The sequence below is a fragment of the Siniperca chuatsi genome, linkage group LG4 (genome assembly GCF_020085105.1).
Source record: "Siniperca chuatsi isolate FFG_IHB_CAS linkage group LG4, ASM2008510v1, whole genome shotgun sequence".
NCBI classification, from domain to species: Eukaryota; Metazoa; Chordata; class Actinopteri; order Centrarchiformes; family Sinipercidae; genus Siniperca; species Siniperca chuatsi.
In genome coordinates this window covers 13,878,205-13,900,181 of record NC_058045.1, presented here as the reverse complement: position 1 = coordinate 13,900,181, position 21,977 = coordinate 13,878,205, and the positions used below count along the sequence as shown (strand labels likewise).

The 21,977-nt window shown below is 42.0% G+C and overlaps 1 protein-coding gene across 3 annotated transcripts in view; it reads left to right on the top strand.

Annotated features, from left to right (window-relative positions):
- Positions 1 to 21,977, top strand: part of LOC122875506 (kielin cysteine rich BMP regulator) — a 27,907-nt gene continuing 5,930 nt past the window's right edge. Inside the window, exons 1-36 of one of the 3 annotated variants that reach the window (XM_044194726.1) lie at positions 1 to 168; positions 1,587 to 2,119; positions 2,508 to 2,580; positions 3,230 to 3,534; positions 3,857 to 4,025; positions 11,434 to 11,507; positions 11,606 to 11,699; positions 12,206 to 12,288; positions 12,374 to 12,467; positions 12,552 to 12,631; positions 12,741 to 12,826; positions 13,018 to 13,108; positions 13,431 to 13,530; positions 13,670 to 13,755; positions 14,014 to 14,107; positions 14,180 to 14,329; positions 14,408 to 14,514; positions 14,602 to 14,695; positions 14,794 to 14,967; positions 15,064 to 15,146; positions 15,250 to 15,343; positions 16,670 to 16,852; positions 17,043 to 17,213; positions 17,369 to 17,542; positions 17,666 to 17,748; positions 17,858 to 17,948; positions 18,024 to 18,106; positions 18,198 to 18,371; positions 19,103 to 19,282; positions 19,409 to 19,673; positions 20,348 to 20,430; positions 20,517 to 20,610; positions 20,683 to 20,856; positions 20,962 to 21,044; positions 21,520 to 21,640; positions 21,739 to 21,821. In XM_044194726.1, coding sequence (XP_044050661.1) covers positions 135 to 168; positions 1,587 to 2,119; positions 2,508 to 2,580; positions 3,230 to 3,534; positions 3,857 to 4,025; positions 11,434 to 11,507; positions 11,606 to 11,699; positions 12,206 to 12,288; positions 12,374 to 12,467; positions 12,552 to 12,631; positions 12,741 to 12,826; positions 13,018 to 13,108; positions 13,431 to 13,530; positions 13,670 to 13,755; positions 14,014 to 14,107; positions 14,180 to 14,329; positions 14,408 to 14,514; positions 14,602 to 14,695; positions 14,794 to 14,967; positions 15,064 to 15,146; positions 15,250 to 15,343; positions 16,670 to 16,852; positions 17,043 to 17,213; positions 17,369 to 17,542; positions 17,666 to 17,748; positions 17,858 to 17,948; positions 18,024 to 18,106; positions 18,198 to 18,371; positions 19,103 to 19,282; positions 19,409 to 19,673; positions 20,348 to 20,430; positions 20,517 to 20,610; positions 20,683 to 20,856; positions 20,962 to 21,044; positions 21,520 to 21,640; positions 21,739 to 21,821 — 4,740 coding nt within the window. In that variant the 5' untranslated portion in view covers positions 1 to 134. Of the gene's footprint in view, positions 676 to 1,586; positions 2,120 to 2,507; positions 2,581 to 3,229; positions 3,535 to 3,856; positions 4,026 to 8,791; positions 8,957 to 11,433; positions 11,508 to 11,605; positions 11,700 to 12,205; positions 12,289 to 12,373; positions 12,468 to 12,551; positions 12,632 to 12,740; positions 12,827 to 13,017; positions 13,109 to 13,430; positions 13,531 to 13,669; positions 13,756 to 14,013; positions 14,108 to 14,179; positions 14,330 to 14,407; positions 14,515 to 14,601; positions 14,696 to 14,793; positions 14,968 to 15,063; positions 15,147 to 15,249; positions 15,344 to 16,669; positions 16,853 to 17,042; positions 17,214 to 17,368; positions 17,543 to 17,665; positions 17,749 to 17,857; positions 17,949 to 18,023; positions 18,107 to 18,197; positions 18,372 to 19,102; positions 19,283 to 19,408; positions 19,674 to 20,347; positions 20,431 to 20,516; positions 20,611 to 20,682; positions 20,857 to 20,961; positions 21,045 to 21,519; positions 21,641 to 21,738; positions 21,822 to 21,977 lie in introns of those variants that run through there. The other 2 variants (XM_044194725.1, XM_044194727.1) reach the window with 2 other exon arrangements.

Here is a 21,977-nt window from a genome sequence, read left to right as displayed (position 1 = left end):
AGACCAGGTTTTAGCTGATTACCAAAACAGGGGTCTTGGGAAATCAACACCACTGAGCAGTGGGTTTTTTTTCCTTGACAAAATGAGGGAAAACAGGGGAAGAAAAGACTTCACTCACAGCTGTCCTTCTGGGAATGGAAACTGACAAGACAGAGACAAGAGCGAGAGGTGACCTCACACACACTGCACACCTGAACTTTACTGCATGCCTGTCTTTCTCTCGCTCTCTCTCTCATCAGAAATAACAGGCATCTTGAGCAAGGATCGTAATAATCATCAAACTTCTCACAACCATCCGCCTTTGTGATCATGGAGCGAAAGTGTGTTGTAGATATGGCCCCAGGGGGGAATGTAAGTGTGTGACTGCAGAGGAGCGACGGCCTGCCTGCATCCAGATGTTTCATGTTTCCCCTGCGCGCTCTTTGGAAAGGTCTGCTCGTAAGAGGAACAGGGAAGTCTGAGGGACGTACAGTCCGAGGTCCACATCGGGTTTAAAAGGACGATTAAAAGCATGCTTTTTGCGTAAGGTGTTTGGATTTTGATCCAGGGGTTTCCATTTTTGCGTCTGGAGAATGGAGAGCGGCAAACTGAGGACGCTCATGCTGTTGGAGATGCATTTGCTCTTGGTCTTTGCGCTGTCTGTGCAGGGGCACTCCAGTCCAAATCACGAGAATGGTGAGTTTACAAAAGTGAGCTTGGGCCTCTAGTCACTTGTAGTTTTGTTTATATTTTTATAGTTTTGTTTATTTTACTTTTTTACTTTTGATTTGATATGGAGATTACTTACAGTCGTCAAACTGAGGGAACAAGTTGTTGGAAAAGTATGTAGAAGATATTTTACTTTGGTAAACGTAGTAATACTACAGTGTGAAAGTATACTTAAGAAGTAAAACGTTTCCATGAAAATATTCGTGTCAAACGGAAGCTGTAAATAAGCTACTCATTTCGCAGAACAGAGTGTTATATATTATTATAGCTTATATTATAGTACTGAATTATTATTATTAATTATGGGCAAGTAATACATTATTGCTGTTGTTGTGGTCAAGGTGGAGATCATCTGCTTTACATATTGTTGGGTAATTTAATCATATAACAATGCATCAATGAAGATCATCATATGTTTTAATGCAAAACCTTTATATATTATAACTATAGTTGCCAGATAAATGTAGTGAAAACTGTAATATTTCCCACTGAAATTTGATGGAGTAGAAGTAGAAAGTATAGACATACTCAAATACAAGTACTCAGCATTAATTGTATTAATGTACTTAACTTGTGTACATGTACTTAGCTACTTTCCACCACTGGGAGACACCATAAATTTATCCCATAAACCAAAAACAAACTTTCTCGTAACTTTCAATTTTTGTCTCCAGATTTAAAGCGTTGCATCAGATGTTCTATTGTTGGTGTTGTGTTTGAGGTCAGTGACGCAGCCGTGTGTGACCGACTGATTCCCACAGACTCACACTCATCATAACCGAGAAATCACAATGTCATCCTCCATTAGACAGAGAATGGCCTCATGCAGTATGCATTTGTATGCACGTGAGTGAGACTCTGTTTTATCTCTTTCCTAGTGATTGACCTTCTGGCAGCTCTAAACTTGTCCCACCACATAAGCGGTGTGGCCAGACTGCAGAGTCCTGGCAGCGGGACATACAGACTACGTCCCAGAGCACCGTACCTGACTCTTCCTCGTGAATATTCCCACATCTTGTATTCCAACCTTCAAGGTAGCATGGGGGTGCATTTGATGGGGCATCAGGCATCAAACTCCAGTGCCACTCTTTTTTCTCTCTCCTCTGCGTCATCACCCATTCTCCAAATCATCTCCTCCACCCTCAATAACACTCTGCGTTTGGACTACCAGGCTGGAGGAGGAGCTCAGGGCCTTGTCAGCTTTCACTTCCCCGGGAGAAACCCCTTCTCCAGGGAGGGGGGGGTAAAGTTGGCTGTGAGCCTGGAGACTGACAGACTGGCTTTTTTTGTTGACTGTCAAGAAGCTGTGGTTCTACTGATAAAAAGTGAAGAGAGAATCAACCTGGAACTGCCTCAAGATGTTGTTGTCACTCTTGCCAGCACACCAGGAAAGAAAGACAGCAAATTTAGTGTGAGTTTCTTGCACATACTTGCATACCTGTACATACTCACATACTGAAAGGACAACATGAGACATCACCTTTACTGATTTATTTACTATTTATAGTATTTTGTGATGATTGCTTTATGTTAGCGGTAATTCAACTTACAACATTTAACAAAGATATCACAAAATATAAACCTTGTAACACTCTTTTAGGACATAATTGAAGTCAATTGCATCAAAAACACAGCAACAAAACAGTCTTGGAACTACAGTACTTTATGTCCAAAATGTATACAATTATTATACATAACTTACAGTTACATTCCATATTGTCTGCCTCCATTCAATGTGCATTCTGTATGTACAGTTTAATTTAGTATGTGAGCATTTCTGTGTTTCTTTATGAATGCAGGGATATTTAAAGACAGCTGAGATTTCAATGAAAGCATATCTAAGGCGACCATGGCTCTGTGACAATGTTACAGGTAAAGAAAGATCACCTATATCAAAACTGTGTGTCAATCATTTTCTTTGTTGGGATGGTCAAATGATAGTATGAGTACTCCATTTGGGCATATGGAGACTGCCAAAAATACCTAGACATTTCAAACATTTCAAATCTCACTGAAGGGCTGCGACTGACCTTTTTTCTGGATACTATATATGTGTATGCATCAATATATCAGTTTGTAATAGCATGCTGTGGGGGCCAGAGGCTGCAGTGTCATTCCCTTCTTGTTTCCTTTTGCTCCATCCTGATAATTTATTATATTTTGACTTCTCTTGTACTGGGAGAATATGACAAGATTTTTTTGTCACTGAAGAGTTCTCTTGTCATGAACAGCTATATAAACTATTAAATAACTGATAAAACTTTATTTTGCAACCCTGTCTAGAATCCCGAACAGTGAGACACTCCTCTCATTCTCACAATGAGACCACCGTAGTTGATGTGCATAAAATCATGTTTTTTGGCCCTCAGGCAGAAAGTCCCCCAAACAGTTTGTTTATTATTCCTCAGTGTGGGTCTTAATTTTGACAGCATTTTCCCAGGATGTTTGTTTAGGCTCCAAATTTTCTCCAAGAATTATTCAGGAATCTCTTCTCCAACCAACTGCTGCTTCCTCCTTCCAGATGCTCTGTCTCCGTCTCAGTACACAGACGGCTATAGCTCAGATTCTCAGAGTGACAGCAGTCGAATGTTCCAGCAGGATGCATCCCCCAATAAACCTCAAACAAGTCACAGGCCAATGGACCAAACCAACCACTATCCCCAGGACATCCAGAGTGACCAGCTGCAGAGAGGTGTGGTGCTGGGGCCCCCAGGATCTCCTCAAGGGGTAAAGTCTGTTTCTCAGGCACAGAAAGACGACAGACTGAAGAAGCTGGAGAAGAGGCTGGAGGAGCTGGCTTGTATGCTGGACATGGTCAAAACTCAGGTAAGTATTGCACTTGGAATATATGACTTTATGGGGCGGCCTGGTAGCTCACCTGGTAGAGTGCGCGTCCCATGTCCTTACCACAGCAGCCCGGGTTTGAATCCAGCCCACGGCCCTTTGCTGCATGTCATCCCCTCTCTCTCTGCCCCTTTTTCTGTTTATCTTCAGCTGCACTATAAATAAAGGCAAAAAAGCCCAAAATAATAATAATAGGCCTATTTTTTTTAAAAGAATATATGACTTTCCATGATAAAATCAGAATTTCAAATGATATAAAGTGACATGACATGGTGATATTTTTTTGTTTTTTGTTTTTCTACAGAATGCAGACCTACAGTCACGTGTCCAGTACCTGGAGGGATGTGAGTGTGTGAGGCAGCGATGTGTGTGGGAGGGGCATGAAGTGGAGGATGGCCTGCGCTGGCAGACTGACCTCAACACTGTGTGTACGTGCATATCTGGAAAAGTCACATGCCAAGCTAACATCAAAGGTAACAATGACTCAGGTTCTGACAGTTCTCTTTTTCTTTCTCATTTCCTCCCTCATTTGCTTTCTGTTTATCTTTGTCCCACACATTAAAAAAAACACAAAGTACCTACCTATGATTTTGGCACACATTCAACAACCTAACACTAACACACATTCAACTGGTGTTAAGTAGCTAGTTTGCAGATGGCCGTCCCTCTCCCGGACCCTTGTCTGTCTAACCCTTGTCAAAACGGAGGCGTATGTTTCGTCTTGACCTCTGACCCCTCTGGGTTTTACTGCTCCTGTCCCCCCGACACCAAGGGACCAATGTGTCAAAGACAGCTGAGACAGGTATTTTTGTGCCAGGATTAGAGGAGTAGAGTAGATTCGTTAAGTGTTACAGAACAACAAAATGTTCATGTTGGTGTCAAACTTTTCTGTACATGTTGTGAAAATGTATGTATCAGTTCTAGGCGTTTTTAGCCATGTCCAGGGATGGTAATGTCAGTCGGTCAGTCCAGACCTTCAATCCAAATATCTCAACAGCATTGAATGGATTGCCATGAAAATTTCTACAGACATTCATGGTGCCCAGATGATGAATTGTAATAACTTTGGTGATCCCTTAATTTAATACTTTGGTTTATCACTAAATATTTGCTACTGACAAACTAATGACATTCCCATCAGCTTCAGCAGTAGGCTACTTTGTGTTTAGTGCTAATCAATAAATGTTAGCATGCTAACATGCTAAACTGAGATGGAGAACATGGTAAACAAGCATGCTGATGTTATTATGTGCTTTTAGCTCAAAGCACAGCTTTGCCTAACAGCAGCGTCACAGAGCCGCTAGCATGGCCATGGTCTTAGTCTTGTAATGCTGAGCATTTGTTTGTGTGCCTTTTCCAGTTTCATCTACTGTAGGTGTTTTATTGTTTTAGTTTTTAAGATTTGCTTATTGTATTTTTGGTTACCCATCAGGTCACCAGAACTTTTCAAATGTTTGAGGTGGGTCTCAATCACAAATGAAAATGAAGGTGTGAAACCCCATTTTGTTAAGTGTTGTGTTACTGTACTTGTCTTATAGTTCCTTATAGTTTTAGCATGGTATAGTGGCTATAGTTTCAACATTCTTTTCAGTCATTTTGTTTGTATTTGCCTCTGTACCTTGCTACAAGGCAAGGTGCTACCACAGTAGTCAGTTAGACATTTTGGGAATACACTTTTTCGAGTTAAATCACAACATTAATACCAATCTTATAGGTGCTGGCAGGCAGATTTCTTTTACCTTTCGACTGTGTGAGGCTAGCTGTTTCCAGTCTTTGTGCTAAGTTTAATGTCTCCAGGCTGTAGCTTCATATTTAACGGACAGATCTGAGAGTGGTATCAATCTTCTCATCTAACTCTTGGCAAGAAAGTGAATGATTTCTCAAAATGTCAAACAATTCCTTTAATGCAACTGATTTAGTTTTTAGATCACTCTTGTGATTGTTATTTGTTCATGGTTTAGCTGTAGAACATTGCTTGGCCTGCTGCATTGGGTGAGCCCAATAGGAGTGCTTTGCTTTACTTTTGTCCTTTGTCAGTTCTGGCTATGGGCATTGCAGTGGGGATTAAGGCTGGGTAAGAGGCCCTGTGTCCCCCTTCCCCATTTCTAGGCATGTTGGGTACCCAAACCAGAGAACACCTGTGAAGGAGTGCAGCCTTTTCAACACCGCTGGGCCTTTAATCCTACCTCTGGCCTCTGTGAGGATTTCCTCTACTGCACTGGAAACAGCAGCAACAATTTCCCTTCCTTTAATGCCTGTAGGGACCAGTGCATGTTGGGTGCGTGCTGCCTCCGCAAACCAAGGCAGGGTCTTTCCACTGGCCACCAGCATTACACTCAACATGAATACAACATCTCCTCTGTGAACAGGACTCTCTGGGGATACAACCAGGATAATTTGGAGGATGAATTGTGGTACAGCAGCATAGACTTCAACCGTACTGAGCTGGAAGATCTTAAAGGAAACCTTACAAGGGTAGACTGCCACAAGGATCCGGATTTCACGTTTACCTGTGATTACCTCACTGTAACACAGTGCCAAGCTTTGGTGAAGGACCAAGCTGGAGAGGCACAAGTAGTGAGCTTCTCTCCTGGAGTTAAGTGCTCTATCGTGAGATGTGGTGGAGGTTGTGGATGCTTCCTTCAACGCAAGCTATGGAGATACGGGGAAAGGTTCAGGCAAGGCTGTGAAGAGTGCATATGCACACGTAGTGGCAGAGTTGATTGTGTGTGCAGACACCTGACCCAGCGTAAAGAGATTAGAGACCTCACACTAAGAGAGAGGAGGATGTACCAACAGACTATCAGGAAACTTTATGCCAAGCCAGGTAAGACTGTAAATCTAAATGTTTTTGTTCTTTACCTTTTTAAAATTCAAAGTATACCATTGTATCATTATTATGGGTATATTTGTATCTGTGTGTGTGTTTGCATGTGGATTTAGCTGTGTGGAAGGGCTTTGCACTATTGAGAGCTGAGTTCTCCCCTCTGGCTGGCAATCACGCCTTCTTCCTCCCCTGGCACCGCTACTTCTTGCGATTAGTAGAGCGTGAGCTGCAGTCATTGTCATCATGCAAACTGGCACTTCCATATTTTGAGTGGACAGTGGACTCTGGGTCAATGAAATTCTCAGCTGTCTGGCAGGCTGGATTGTTTGGAGGAGACGGTGAGCCCAGCTCTGGCTGCATCCCACATCACCCTTTCCAGGGCTTGAAATCCCGTTTCCACTGGTCCCCTTGTCTCAGACGGAGTTTCAACTCCTCGGTTTGTCAAACAGCTCTTATTCATTTAACAGCCCACCTCACTGTACTTTCTATACATTCCAATGTTTTGAGCTGTATTACTGGTACCAGGTTTGTCTAACTGATTTCCATTGATCCCTTTAGGTGTGGCTACCTGATGCAGTGACTCTGCAGAGGACTGTAAACCAGGCAGACTTCCAAGTGTTGTCCCATTCTCTGCAGACCTTTTCTAGCCTCTTTAGGCTTTGGGTAGGGGGTCACATGGCTTCACCTTTGGCTGCTTATGATCCTTTATACCTATCACACATGGCATTCATGGACAAGCTATGGGCACAGTGGCAGGAGAAACATCAGCATGGATCAAAAAGACATTCTAGAGACGATCATGTTCAGGGCCACATCCTTTACCCTGCTAGATGGAGGCATGTGAAGATGAAGCCTTTTGATGTTACCCCCAATGATGTGATTTCTTCCCAGCAGCAGATGTGTATTGTATATGTGCCCATAACCATTGGTGCACCTTGTAATACGACATCGTCACAAACACACACACAAGGAAATCCGAAATATCAGAAGCATAGCTTTGACAAACAAAACTCACACCACAATAGTTTTGTCATTGGTGGCTTTGACAGCAGTGGTTTTGACCAACATGGATATGATCGTGATGGCTATGACCGGGGTGGTTGGGACAGGTGGGGCTATGGCAAAGATGGCTTTAACCAGGATTTCATTAATAGGGATGGATATGACATATCTGGTTTCAACCGCTATGGGTTCACCTGTTCTAATGTCACCTGGTTTGGCATGCATCGGGATGGGATGTTTGAGAATGAGAAAAAGAAAGAGCACAAAGAGACAGATGAAGAGGAGGAGAGTAATGATAAGATACACAAAGACAAGATAATGTCTGAGCTCTTCAGTGACAAAGGCTACAATATCTATGGGTTTGATCCATTTGGTTTGGATCGTGGTGGGTTTGATGTATTTGGCTTTCGAACAGATGGTTACGACAAGGACAGGTGTAACTGGTTCTTCAATGGGCCGCACTACCTGCGGTTCTATTTTCACACGCTGCAACAGTTGATGTCATCCAGTGACCAAGCTTTGAACCGCATCACCCGTACCTGCCCTCCAATCACCTCCCTGCCCCAGCACTGGGCCAGGCAGGACTGGATGACTTTTGCGCCGGACAAAAGCAGTGCTCTGATTGGTCAACTAGAGCAGGAAGGGATGGGACAAATTAAGCCAGAAAGTACTGTTATGGCAGCTATTCAAAATAGGAGCAACATATGGCTTCCAATCACACCAGATCACAGGTAGCAGCATTACAAGAAGAAAATGACAATAACCTTGCAAAGCCAGCCCACAATGTGTTGTTTGATAGTAGGTATTTGCTTGGGAGAGGCATCATTTGAAGTAGGTTGCACAGTTGATTAATGGCAAGTGCCTTCTTTACCCTAGACATCAGCACGACCTCTCCTTATCCCTGATTGGACAAACTTGCTAGGCTGTCATTGGTCAATTTTCAATTTCAAACCATTAATGTCAGTTTCTCAATAACTTTGAGGTGAAAACAAGGCCATGCAGTTGCAGAGCCATGCTTTATTTTACACCTACAACAGTTGTTCTCAAGTTACAAAGTTTCCAGAGTCAGTGAGTCACATCTAAACCTCTCCCCAAAGCTTTACCATCCAACTACCAGTGGAGGTTTTTGAAACTAGAATCTTATGGTGAAAACAGAACTTGAGATTTACCAGCTGGCTTTATAAGGCTAATATGACAATAGTCATATCATGAATAATAAGCTAAAAATGTTCTCTTTTTTCATTGTTCTTTAGCATTTCAACCAATGTTGTGATCCTCTTTCTCTCGAAATACTGTCTGTAGGTTTTGTTTCGAGCTCCACTGGTTCAGCGGCTGTCCCCTTGGCTCTGCGCCTATCACCTGCCCTGACCTCTGCCATCAGGCCCATTGCCATGTTTACCCCAAAGCTGTCTGCCGTATGCACAATTGTGGTTCCTGTTTCACAGAGTGGCGGGATGCAGTTACTGGAAACCATGTAATATGCCACGGCTGGTAAACACTCGATTGTTTCCCAGAAAAATGGAGGAATGAAGGACTTTGCAGTACAGTTGGTACTGTTGTACCTACATCATCTCTGTGAGCTCAAAGACACAGAAAGCACTTCATGATAAAGATGATTGTTGAAAGGACTAATTCTGGAAAAAAATAGGACATTACCAATGTTAAAATAGTGAAATATGCATTTGTACCACCACCACAAAAACATATCTTCTCACTTACTTCTAGTGGTATCTAGCCATGGAGAGTTTTGGTTTTTTTTGTTTGGAGATATGCAAAAGATTTCTGAAATGTCTGCCTACAATAAATGTGAATGGAATGTTGTTTGTGGTGAACAAATTCCATTTAAAAAATAAAAAATTGGATGATCCACCAACCACACTGTCAGGAGTTGGAGTTCATTTGAACTATTTTTCGGCTGAAAGAAGTGCACTGAAAACTGGTGGCAGTGAGGTCTGTAGATTATCTATCTATCAGGGACATTGTTTATTGCTGCAGAAATGGAAATCTCAAAATCTAAACAAATACAAACAAAACTACCTACTACCACTAGTGGTAAGAAAAAACAATTAAAGAAAACAAGACTTTAAAGCTGCTCAAATCAGTATTTTTATATTAATGATGGATCAAATGAATATGTGTAACATGAAGGGTGTCGCTAGTAGTGACGAATCCACAGAGAATTATCACACAACTCTGCAGTTCCCCTCAGTTCTATGGAGCGTTTTAGCATCTTTCAGCTTATTGTTTTGGCTTTACGGCCTGCAACCTTCCTGTTTTGGTTCACCCTTACCACTCTCATCAACCCTGTTTCCAGCTGCAGGAGGCAGCTGTTTTTGGCAAAAAAGCTCTAAAAAAAACTGTACATAAGCTACCAAACAGCAAAGTTTGCAAACAAAGTTAGCAACTAGCTGGTGAACATAGTGCAGGATTTAGCTGCTAAAGAGCCAGATATTTCTCTCAGGAGTTGAGACTAAAAACAGAGCTAAAAGAGTGAATATTGGACTCACATTCTTCGGGTGGGCAGAAACACTCTAAATGAATGCTAATGTTGCTTGTGACTGTAAATAGGCAACTGTTTGCTAAGACAACTTTCTTGTCAACTTAAAAGGGGATCATTTGTCAATGTTGTGTTCATAGCTTATTGCGCTGCCCTCAAGTGTCCAAAAAATCAGTTAATGTAGGTTTAAAACGTCATCCTGGAAGGTTTACATGTTTTGCCTATGTATTTTGTATTACTACCATTTGATAAAGCATACATTTTAGAGTACCTTGTTGTATGGTAATATAGTTGTGAGCATCTTCCTAGTTGGTGCATTTGAAGTAACTGGGTACAACTGCCTGTCATAGTGGAGTGAAACAAACATGTGGGACTTTAGTTGATATTGGACTGGCCTCATTAAGGAATTCAGTTAAATTTAATTCAGTTTTATTTATATAGCTCCAATTCATAACAGAAGTTATCTCATTGTACTTTTCTTATTTGGATCCTCTGTCTCTCTTTGCCTCTCTCGTCCCAAGTTTACTCTCCACTGCCACAGAGTTATGTAAACTTTGTTCTGTCCTGCTTATTCTGCACATTTTCGCCATCAATGTAATACACATGTGACCAAACAGCCCACTGTCCCCTCTCTCACCCTCCTTGACTACTCTCTCTGTCACTGTCTCTTCATCCATCTTCCCCTTAATTGTTTCTGCATGTAGGCCAGAAGACTCCAATGGCACCCAGTTGATACACTCGCAGACTCATTCTCCCACACACACTTTGATCTCTTGCATGCTTGGCTTGCTAGAGGAAATGCCTGTTGACTGCTGGCACAGTAGGCAGCCTCACAAGCCTCTCTTACACTCTTTGATTATTGCCTTCTCTCACACACAAACACAATGTCTCTGTTCTTTGGAGGGTTGTCATTAAAATAATTATCTGCTGAAATGTCCAAGCTAAGTGAAAATAATATTTGATGAGCTCACTCAAAGCCTTTGATGAAAACAATTGAGCAATGTTGCTCTCCAGTGTTCGTTATGTGCTATACTGTAAGCAACTTTCTTTTTCATCAAAATAACTTAAACAGCCACAGAATGGGGGAAGTTGTTAGGGCCACGATCTGATCTGTTTTGTACAGAATCTTTCACAAAACTGCTGCCCCGTTTTCTCCCTGTTTCTCCCACAGTAAATCTCTTTCAGTGTTAATAGACTTGCCGGTGGTAGTCTTTAACAGCTGGAAGGCTGCAGGCACTTGTGGTTATAGTTTCGGCCCATAAAACCTAGTGTGTATGAGAGCAAGCATGTCATTACATCAGAACCATGCTGTTCTATCATTACCGGAAAGAGAGAGCCAGATGTTCCCCAGAGTAGAGAAAAGGCAAAGAAAATCAGCAGTGATAGGCAGAGAGGGACCAGCTGTAATGATCGAACTTATTTCCACATTCCTCTTTCTTTACTTAAATTATCAGTATACACTCAAACTCACACAAAATGTATCACTTGGGATATGCATACACACACCCGCAAGCTCAAAAATGTCTATGCACTTAAACTTCTGTCTCATCTTCAGGGTGTGAGCTGGATGGTACAGTTCATAATGTGTCCTACAGCACTCTAGATGGCTGCAAGACATGTACGTGTAAGGTTAGTATTTGACATGCACCTACACTAACACAAACGTGTGCTTTGGTCTTCTCTGTTCATCATTTTCTCTCACCTCTGTGTCCTTTCATTGCCAACAGGGAGGTAACAGGGAATGCTACCACCTACCCTGCCCTTCATTGGACTGCACACAGAAGGAGACTTTACCTGGAGACTGCTGCCAGCGATGCAGAGGTAAGGACACAGAAGGGAAAAAATATGTACACAACAATCTGTGTTAGAGAAGTAAAGTAAATTACCTTTAGAGCCAGTGGATCAATCATCAATATTAAATTATAAATTGGGAAAGCAAGATCTTCACAAATCATTAAGCAGCCATTCAGTTGGCTGAGCGTTTAAAAAAACCCACCTATATCTGGAAACGGCTCCTCTTGTTGGTTTTGGTCAGATGGAAATTGTATTGGTCTTGTCAACTAGACTCAAACTTATTGTTACAGTTGACAGTTTAATACTAACCAGAAAAATCTCTCCCAGACAGTAGGGGGTGCAAATGTGCTTCCAGAGTTGAGGGGTGATATTAGTCCATCTGTCCAAGCTGATAGATAAGATTGATTTGGGTATGCATGAAAAATGGTTGAAAGTTGGATCCTACAGGGAGAGGCATTTTTCTTTCCTATGTGTTCTGGTGTTGAATTCACCACACCAACAGTAAAGCAATCTAATTTCAAATATGTTTGCAGGCTGTATCCATTCTGGTGTCCAATATGATCACAGAGCCAAGTGGAGGTCAGCAGAGAATCCCTGTGACATCTGCTACTGTTTGGTGGGTCTGATACTGACTGACAATTTAACCTTCCACCTTTTCTATCACCTTTATCTGCATTGATATTGTTCTCTCCGCTCACCAGGAGGGTCATGTCCGCTGTGAGAGGGAGCGGTGTAACACCCCATGTAAAAACCCTGCTGCTCCTCCACCCAATACCTGCTGTCCCGTTTGTCAAGGTGGGTTTCTTTAATTCACTGTCACAGCGTGTGTGGGTTCTGTGAACTGCAGAGACACAACGTGTGTTTGTGTGTGTCTTGTAGGCTGTAGTGTGAATGGTCATGACTTCCCTAACGGAGCTGTGATCCCTACTGGAGACCGTTGTCAAGAGTGTCATTGTGTGGTATGTCATTTATCATCATTCTCATCATTAAATTTCATGTGTGTGTATATAAATCATTTGGAAATCATTTTATTTTAAAGTTTATCTTTAGTATATCTTTCTCCTCCAGAATGGAAATGTGGCTTGTTCACCCCTTCCCTGTCGTGCCTTGTTTTGTCAAAACCCTGTGCATCGTGCTGGAGACTGTTGCCCACGGTAACCAACCTGCCTTAGCTCATTCATTTCACTTTCTGCCTGCATCAATCCACCTTATTCATGTTCTACTTTGAATGCACAGGTGGTCAATGTGAAAAATGACACATGTTGTGGTGCAGATGAGAGACTTGATAGACTGAAACTGAAAGTGAAAGTTTGAAACATTTATGTTGTGTGTATGTGACCTGTAGGTGTGAGCAGTGTGAATATGAGTCCAATGTGTATGTGGATGGACAAAAGTTCCCCTCCAGGAGAGACCCCTGCCTCCACTGCCGCTGCTCTGTGAGTTCAGTCTTTATAGTTTAGCTTGACCAATACTGGATTTTTGAGGCAGATACTAGCGGGACATTTTACAGTTGAAAAATAAAGTGTTAATATATCAGTGCTTTCTGGTGGACAAACTATGTAATGTAGACACTAATGCTAATTTACCTCAAACCAAGTTCTTGTTTCTTATCGGCCGACATATACACCAATACTAATATATATGCGATAAGCTAATATCAGCCTGGCAGATTTATCAGTCTAGCTCTAGTTTATAGGTTTGAGTTCAAATTCTCTATCAGAGTGACACATTTAATTCCTTCTTGTGTCTATCTGTTAGGCAGGTGAAGTGTCTTGTGAGCGTATGGATTCATCATGTCCTCCATTACGCTGTAGCCATCCAGCTAAGCGCAAAGAAGAGTGTTGTCCCACATGTGATGGTCAGTATATCTGTAAATTTGGTCAAAAATATTCAATTTCCTCATGTCTTTGTCAAGTTTGTTGCATGCCGTCTTCCAATTAGACATTTACTGTTCAAACTCGAGCAAACATAATCAGAGTTTGCATTTGTTCCCACAGAATGTGAGTATGACAGGAGGGTATATGCTGATGGAAAAGTGTTCATCCCTGCTGGAAGTGGACCCTGCCTGCAGTGCAGGTGTAAGGCAAGTCCGTACGGTATATTCAAGAAGAAAGTGGTGAAACTTTGAGGATTTTGGTCCAAAACATGTTCAGTTTAATGAGCAAGCGTGCATTAGGCTTCATACACAAAGGGAGAAATGTTCTAATGTTTTTTCTCATGTCTCATAAAATATCACAGCACCTGATGGGCATGCACATTAATAGCCATTATGGTTCTGTATGCTCTTTTAAACTGAAACACACTATAGTCATAATGTTTTCATACTGTGTATCTGTTATAGGGTGGGAATGTAATTTGCCGTGAAGAGAAGTGCCCTCCTGTCCAGTGCTCCAACCCTATTATAGACCCACATCTCTGCTGTCCAATCTGCAAAGGTAATAATGCACTCACAAACACAGGGGTATCTCATCAATGAATATATGACAACTCCTCTTTTCTCATTGTAGCGTGTGTGTTGGAGGGGGTGGAATATGAGGAAGGCTCCTACTGGCACCCTGAGGGTCCCTGCTCCAGCTGCACCTGTGTGAATGGAGAGACCCTGTGTACACACACAGACTGCCCCCCCATTGAGTGCCTGCATCCCACCAAGATCACTGGTAAGACTGTGTGTGTCTGAGCTTTGTTTACGTGCAGGTGACTGTAACCTCAGTACACTGTCTCTTTCCTTTCCTTAGGCTCCTGTTGTGCACTGTGTGAAAGCTGCACCTATAACCATCGTATCTATAACAACGGCCAGAGGTTTGCAACCCCTGACCAGCCCTGCCACATCTGCACCTGTCAGGTGAGCACGTCTCCATTCACACACACACACACTACACAGTACTGTTCACCTTCAAAACCTGCTGATACAGCCTTCCCTTCTCCTCAGCATGGCAGTGTAGAGTGTGAGAGAAGACCTTGTCCTCCACTCAACTGTTCCAACTCGTACACACCACCTGGAGAGTGCTGCCCTAAATGTCCAGGTACTCAAACTCAGAAACATATATGCTCATGAATGAGTTTATTGTCATTCAGCTCAGTATAACGTGTTGTGTTTGTAATGTGTTTGCATCTTTCCCAGACTGCTCCTTTGAAAACCGCATATTTGTGGATGGAGAGGCTTTTCTTAACCCTGTGAGAGTGTGTGAGGAGTGCAAGTGTGTGAGCGGCACGATTGACTGCCACCAAGCACAATGCCCTCATCCTCACTGTAACGCGCCTCTACCTGGAACATGCTGTCAGAACAACTGCAATGGTGAGGAAATATGAATTTTCTATCAAGAATTCAAAATAAAGAACAACAATTTAATAAATTAAAATATCACAATTACACAATATCCATCTACATTAGGCTGCAGCTATGCTGGGAAAGAGTATCCCAATGGACAAGAGTTTCCCCATCCTACTGACACATGCAGGACGTGCAGCTGCATAGTAAGAATAATGAGCATCACAACATGACAAACCCTGCTAAGTTAATCACCCGTGATCTTCTTGAGTCAGGTTTTCATTTCAATCTGTGTTGTGTTTGTTACAGAATGGGAATGTCCAGTGTCTGATGAAGAGGTGTCCACCGCTGCATTGCTCCAACCCAAATGTGCTGCCTAGAGACTGCTGCCCCCAGTGTCCTGGTAAGGATGTGCAAGCGAGAAAAGTTCAGAGGGGTGAGAAATGTCTACAGCAGTGGTACTCAAACTATGAGGCTTTCCGAGGTAGAGTTGTGGGGCAAAGACACTGCATGAGGTGAAAAGGACAGGAGCATGCATGTGCTCTAAAAGCAATTGGAGGTTAGTTGTTGTAATTTGGCACGTTCATTTGGCTGGTTTATCAACACGGTCAACTAGCAGTTGCTGTGACAGCTCATTGAGGCAATTAAGGTACTTTAAAAACATTAGCGCCCGATTGCCCCAACTTGCGTCAAAATCGCACTATTTCTATGAGTCAAATCTGACCATACAGACATTATACACATATTTTTAGTTTCGCTGTGACTTACACTTTCCGTGGATACCATTATCTCGAATAAACGTCCATAAATCCGCTTAGAAATCAGAAAAAAAGATGCTCCTTATAACTCCAGAACTTGCCTGAGAATCATCACGTTTTTAAGTTGTCTTCAGTATCAAAGTAATCCCGTGTTGGTTGTCTGTACATGCTTTGGCACAGTACAAACAGGAACTGCTAATAGCTCATTCGGCATAGTTTTAATCGTGCCAGTTTGCCAAAATGTAATAAAATATAGGCTAAAGTTGTATCCCCCAGCTAATGACAACATTCCAGTTTACATCTCCCAAAGCCCCTAGAATTATGTATATTACACTTGACTGTTTCTTGTTGTTTGTTAGTGAACTATATTTCAAAAGTAGCTAAATGATTTTGATGAAATTTGATGGACTGATTGGTGTTGTGCCAAGAATCAGTTAATGAAAATTTGTTAATAATCCAGTTATGAAGAATTTAGAGAAGTGGGAAATTCTTTATCATTGACTTTATCATTACTATTATTATTGTGATACTTTGTCTTTTTTACAGTTGTATACTGTATATTTATTTTTAATTTATTATCTCTGTTAATTTTTTGCCTATTTATTCTAAATGCAACTATTATGCCCTTTTTTTGCCCCTATTTTTTAGCTTTATATGCAAAAAGATGGCTTCATATGGTCTTAATATGGTCTTCACCTGATCCTCATTTGGAAAACAGAAAGCTTAACAGAGAGCATTATAAAAATCCTTAAAGCTTCTGTTTCAAATTATTTGCAATCAAAGATCAAGGAGTCTGAAGGTTTTCCTTTCAGACAAATGCTATACCTAATTTAATTTACTGGGTAACCCTTCTGTGGTTAAAATCATCTGCTTTTGTTTCTTGGCTCATAATGGCACATGGTCAACAAAGATTATGAAGTTGCATAAAGGAGGCGTACAGTTGACTTTTCTTTTCACTGATATTATTTAAGCTCCTCCATCGGACTGTGTGTATGAACAACGACCCTACAGACACACTGAGCGTTTCTACCACCCGACTGACAACTGTCGATCATGTGTCTGCACCAATGGGACAGTTCACTGTCTGCGCAAGCCCTGCCCCTTTGCTGCATGTTCTCACCCCATCACACAAGAGTGCTGCTGGACCTGTGAAGGTACAATTCCTGCCAAGATACTGTAACTTAAGGACAAAGCAGTTTTTATATTTGGAACAATCACACTATGTCATCTGTTGCAACAAAAGACCTCAGCAAGTTTGACGCAGTTGTTCAATCACATAAGACACTGCATTTTTTCTAGTCTAATCATGTATATATCATATCATATATCTCATTTCCCTTGCAGGCTGCCTGTATGAGGGTCGAGAGCGAGCTAATGGGGAGACGTGGGATGATGCATCTGACCCATGTGCAGTATGTGTTTGCCGTGAGGGCTCTGTCCAGTGTGAGAGGAAGCGCTGTCCACCCTCTAACTGTAAGCACCCAGTCCAGAGACAGTGCTGTGTGTCCTGTGATGGTGAGTGATAGACAAACCTAACAGCAACTTTCCAGAAAAAAAATGATCCAGTTACTGAAGATGATCCACAGACCTTCAGGTCAACGGTTTTCATTGGGAAGTGTTTTCCCAAGGTCATTTAAAAAATATCTTAATCTCCAATTTTCTACTTGCAGGATGCATGTTTCATGGTACAGAATATCCTGATGGCACTGAGTTTGGTGATGACAAAGACCCCTGTGGCGTATGTTACTGTTATGGAGGGGAGGTCATCTGCACCAAGATACCCTGTTATGGAGATTGCAGCCACCCATACAAACCACCTGGACAATGCTGTGGAGAATGTGAACGTATGTTAAATCAAAATTAAACTCTGCCCACATTCCCAGTTTAGGATAATTGATTTTAAACTTTGTTTGTTGGTCATTCCCCTGATTACAAAATGACAAAATAAACCTGTCTTTATTTTATAGGCTGTTTCTATAACAGCGCGGTCCTCACAAATGGACAGTCGATCCCTGATCCAGGAAACCTCTGCTCTGAATGTACCTGCCAGGTAGCATGAACACACACTCACACACACACAGACACACACACACACATTCACATACACATTCCTGCTGGTTAATCTCCTTAGACAATGTGTCATGCTTCTTCTCTTGCAGAGCGGTTCAGTGCGATGTATGAAGAAGCCGTGTCCAGCAGCCGTCTGTCCTCACCCGGTCACCAACCCATGTGGCTGCCCTGTCTGTGACGGTAACCAGCTTACAGCATATCACAGTTCATGTTATGTAGAGTAATTAAATAATTGATGTTTCACTCTGTGTGTAGGTTGTCAATTCCAAGGTGTGACTTATGTTGACGGACAGATCCTACCAGGAGGAGACGGAGGGTGCCAGGACTGCACATGCTCAGTGAGAGAGAGAAGGGCTGCATTTAGTTTGGGGCTGCTGACCCGCTAAACTCTCACAGTACATCTTTTTTTTGTTTGTTTTTTTTCCATAGAGAGGCAAAGTGGTGTGTGCACAGCGACGATGCCCTGCTGTGGCATGCCCACACCCAGCTCTGGATGGCTGTGCATGTGGAGTGTGTGATGGATGCAACTTTAATGGACGAGGCTGTTTCAACGGAGAACGATTCCCACACCCTACAGACCGCTGTCAGCTCTGTTCCTGTCTGGTACATACTATATTTGAATTTGTATCAACTGTAGATTTTACTTGTACGTTTAATCCTGTAAAACCATCAGGATTACAAGTTAACTGGAAACCCAAACAAGCAAGGTGATCGACCTTTGCACTAAGTACCTCACTGGTGTTGGTGCTACAGGACAGAACATGTCAAAGTCCCTGTGAGATAACAGATAAATCAAAAAGTGTTTAGTAAAAAATTAAACTGCTTAGCATTGATAAAAAGATGACCAACATGTTTGAGGTCACAGTATTCGCCCCTTGTACGCTCTGAAAAATTTGTAGCTTGCTTCTTCACGGAGGATGGCAGCTGTAATTTACAATTACATTGGATTCCAATGGAGACCCAGAGTCACAGCACAAAAAAAACATGTCAAAACATATGAAAACATCAACTCTACACCTGCAGCATAATCCACCTCTTCCACTGTTAAACCATATGTTCAGTATGTTACAAACAATCATTGCTATCACAAGAAATTGCTTAAAATGATACTTCTGGTGGCACTTTGGTGGAGTATTCCTTTAATCCCACCACCTTGACCCTGTGAAGACATTAAGATGAGCACTTAATTATATTTTTTTATACATGGAGCATGTATAAACCTAGCTACCACTCCATCATCTATTTATCTTCAGTTGCAGAAGGACTATAACTGACTATGTAAAGGAAATATCGTCAGCCTAAGCTTGTGTGTGTGTGTGTGTTTCTGTGTATAGAACGGCGGTGTGGTATGTACGCATGTGTCTTGTCCAAGTGTTGCCTGTGTGCGTCCAGTGACCCCTCCTGGGGAGTGCTGCCCTGTCTGCACAGGGATTTGTCATCATCAGGGAAAAGAGTATCAGTCCGGCTCCTCCTTCACTTCGCCCTCTGATCCCTGCTCGTCATGCTCCTGTCTGGTCAGTTTGACAAGTCTTACTGAATAAAAAAATTATCAAAATTCACAAAAACAATTGTCTGATTGATTCCACCCCTCCTCTTTTCCCCTCTTTTCACCTTGTCCCTTTATCCCCTTCTCTGATCAGAATGAGGTGGTGAACTGTCAGAAGAGACCTTGTCCAGTCCAGTGCTCCCATCCGGTCCCTTCAGTTACCTGCTGCCCCGTCTGTGACTCCTGTCTGTATGAGGGTGTCGTCCACTCTCACAGTCACACCTTCACACCCTCCTCCAACCCCTGCCAGCGCTGCACTTGTGTCAGAGGCACCGTCACCTGTATGCCCTTGGTCTGCCCACCAACACCCTGTGTCCGACCAGTTACCAAGCCGGGACAGTGCTGTCCTGAGTGCACAGGTACTTCCTGAACTGCCTGTGTAAATGATATGTGAAGGCCTATATGGTTCTACCGATTCCAGCAATGTTTAACCCAGAAATGACTGTAGCAAATTTGTGAATTTGTGAAAAGAATTATAATTTTGTAACTCCATATTTATTCACTCCTTACATGTGAAAAAGTGTTCTTTGTTTTACAGCTAACGTGCATTAGCACACCTTCCATGTATGGTATGCACATATTTTTAAGCCTTGGTCTGTCTACTGTTTGGCAGAAAAACGTCTATTTAAAAGTCTATTTTAAACAAAAATGTGGACTTTTAAAATGAAACAATACAGATTTATAATTATGAAACAAATTGACTGAATTTATGGAGTGCTTATTGTGCTGACCTTATGAGAATGAACTTTTATAATTGAATCTGTGTAAAAAAAAAACTGAAATAATTTGCTACCATTGTTTATTTAGTTTTGGATTTTACCAAGTCCTGCATTTAACTTTAAGAATGTAACTTTAGAAAGCATTCAAAAATAAATTCGAGCACATGGTCACAAAAAAAATCCCACATGCACAAACCCATGAACACACAAAAACATGAGAACAAACCATGTCTCTATATAAAAACCTAATTGAGAAATCTCCTCACTTTTTTTCCTAATCTCTGTCTTTGTTTCTTGTGTGTCTCTGGTCTCAGTGTGTACACTTGATGGACAGGAGTTCAGTGACAGGCAGACATGGACCCTGAGTTCAAACCACTGCTCCACCTGCACTTGCCAGGTCTGACTCCTCCTCCGTCTCTCTCTTTTCCCTCCATATTTGCTCCTTTCCTTGTGTTTAAGTGCTAATCTATCGAAGTCTTGCAGGCAGGTGAGGTGCAGTGTGCGTCTCCTGAGTGTCCCAAGCTGCCTTGCATGCATCAGGTGACTGATCCAGGAGCCTGCTGTCCTCACTGTAGAGGTAAACAGATCACTGAAAAGTATAATCACAGGAGGAAATAGTTTTACCAGTGATTTGAATTTTCCTTCTCAGGTTGTGTGTATGGAGGAGAGGAGCATACTGAGGGCAGCAGCTGGTTCGCAGACTCTACTCCCTGTATGACCTGTATGTGTGTGGACGGTGTGACCACCTGTTCTGAAGTACGCTGTCTATCTCCCTGCATCAACTTCATCAGCGTGCCTGGGGAGTGCTGCCCTGTGTGTGCGGGTAAGCAAATAAGGATCTAAAGCACATTAGCGGCATGTTTTATATTAGGATCGTTTTCCCAAGCTTTTTGGTGCTTGATAATCTTATATGATTGTTTTTGAGTAGACTGTGTATTTGAGGGCAGAGTGTATGGTCCAGGTGACAGTTTCCATCCAGCCGATGACCCCTGTCAGATCTGCACTTGTGAGGTACGACACATACTTGAGAGCTTTTTTTAATGTTGAAGTTGTTAACTTAATGATTATGTTGGGGTTTTTTTCAGATTAATTGATTAATCTTTTAGTCGATAAAACATCCGAAAAAAGTTAATAGTTAATACTGTCAAAATTTGGCCAATTACCAGTGCAAAAGAGTTTCAATTTCCAATTATATAAAACAGAGAAAAGCAATAAATCATCATTTTTGAGAAGCTGGAACCACAGAATATTTGGCATTTTTGTTTAATATATAACTTAAATGATTAATACATTGTCAAAATCAGTCACTTCTTAATCTTCTATCAAGCAATTTATAGATGAATCAACTAACTGTTTCAGCTCTACGTAATAATAGAGGTAAAAGCAGTAGTTATAGAACTATATATGGAAGATGCAGAGGTTATAGTGCTTGTAGTAGTTGAAATAGATGTAGTAATAGTAGTAATCCAACCTGTGTGTATTCCAGGTGATGCCGGACGGAGAGCAACACCTGAGGTGTTACCGAAAGCAGTGTCCCAGTCTGGTCGACTGTCCTAAGAGCAACATCTTGTTCTCTGGACCAGACTCTTGCTGCCCTGTCTGTGCACGTCAGTACTAAACTGCATTTTGTGATACACCGTGTATTATCTCTGCACTGTCTTCACTGAGCTCTGTAACATTTGTGTTTATGTGTATGTATGTATAGAGCCTCTCAGTAACTGCACCGCTGCACTGATTGGCAACGAGGTCTTGGCAACAGATGACCCTTGTTTTACCTGCCAGTGCAAGGTACCGCAGCAGCCGCACGTTTCTTGTGCTTTGTTGTGATCTGTGACTTTTTCTGAACTCAATCTGCAGCTAAGGAAGGGACGGACACTGACACAGCTTATTATAGCCTGCAATGGCAACAGGTGTAACAGGTGTAACAGTCACATTTTCACAGTA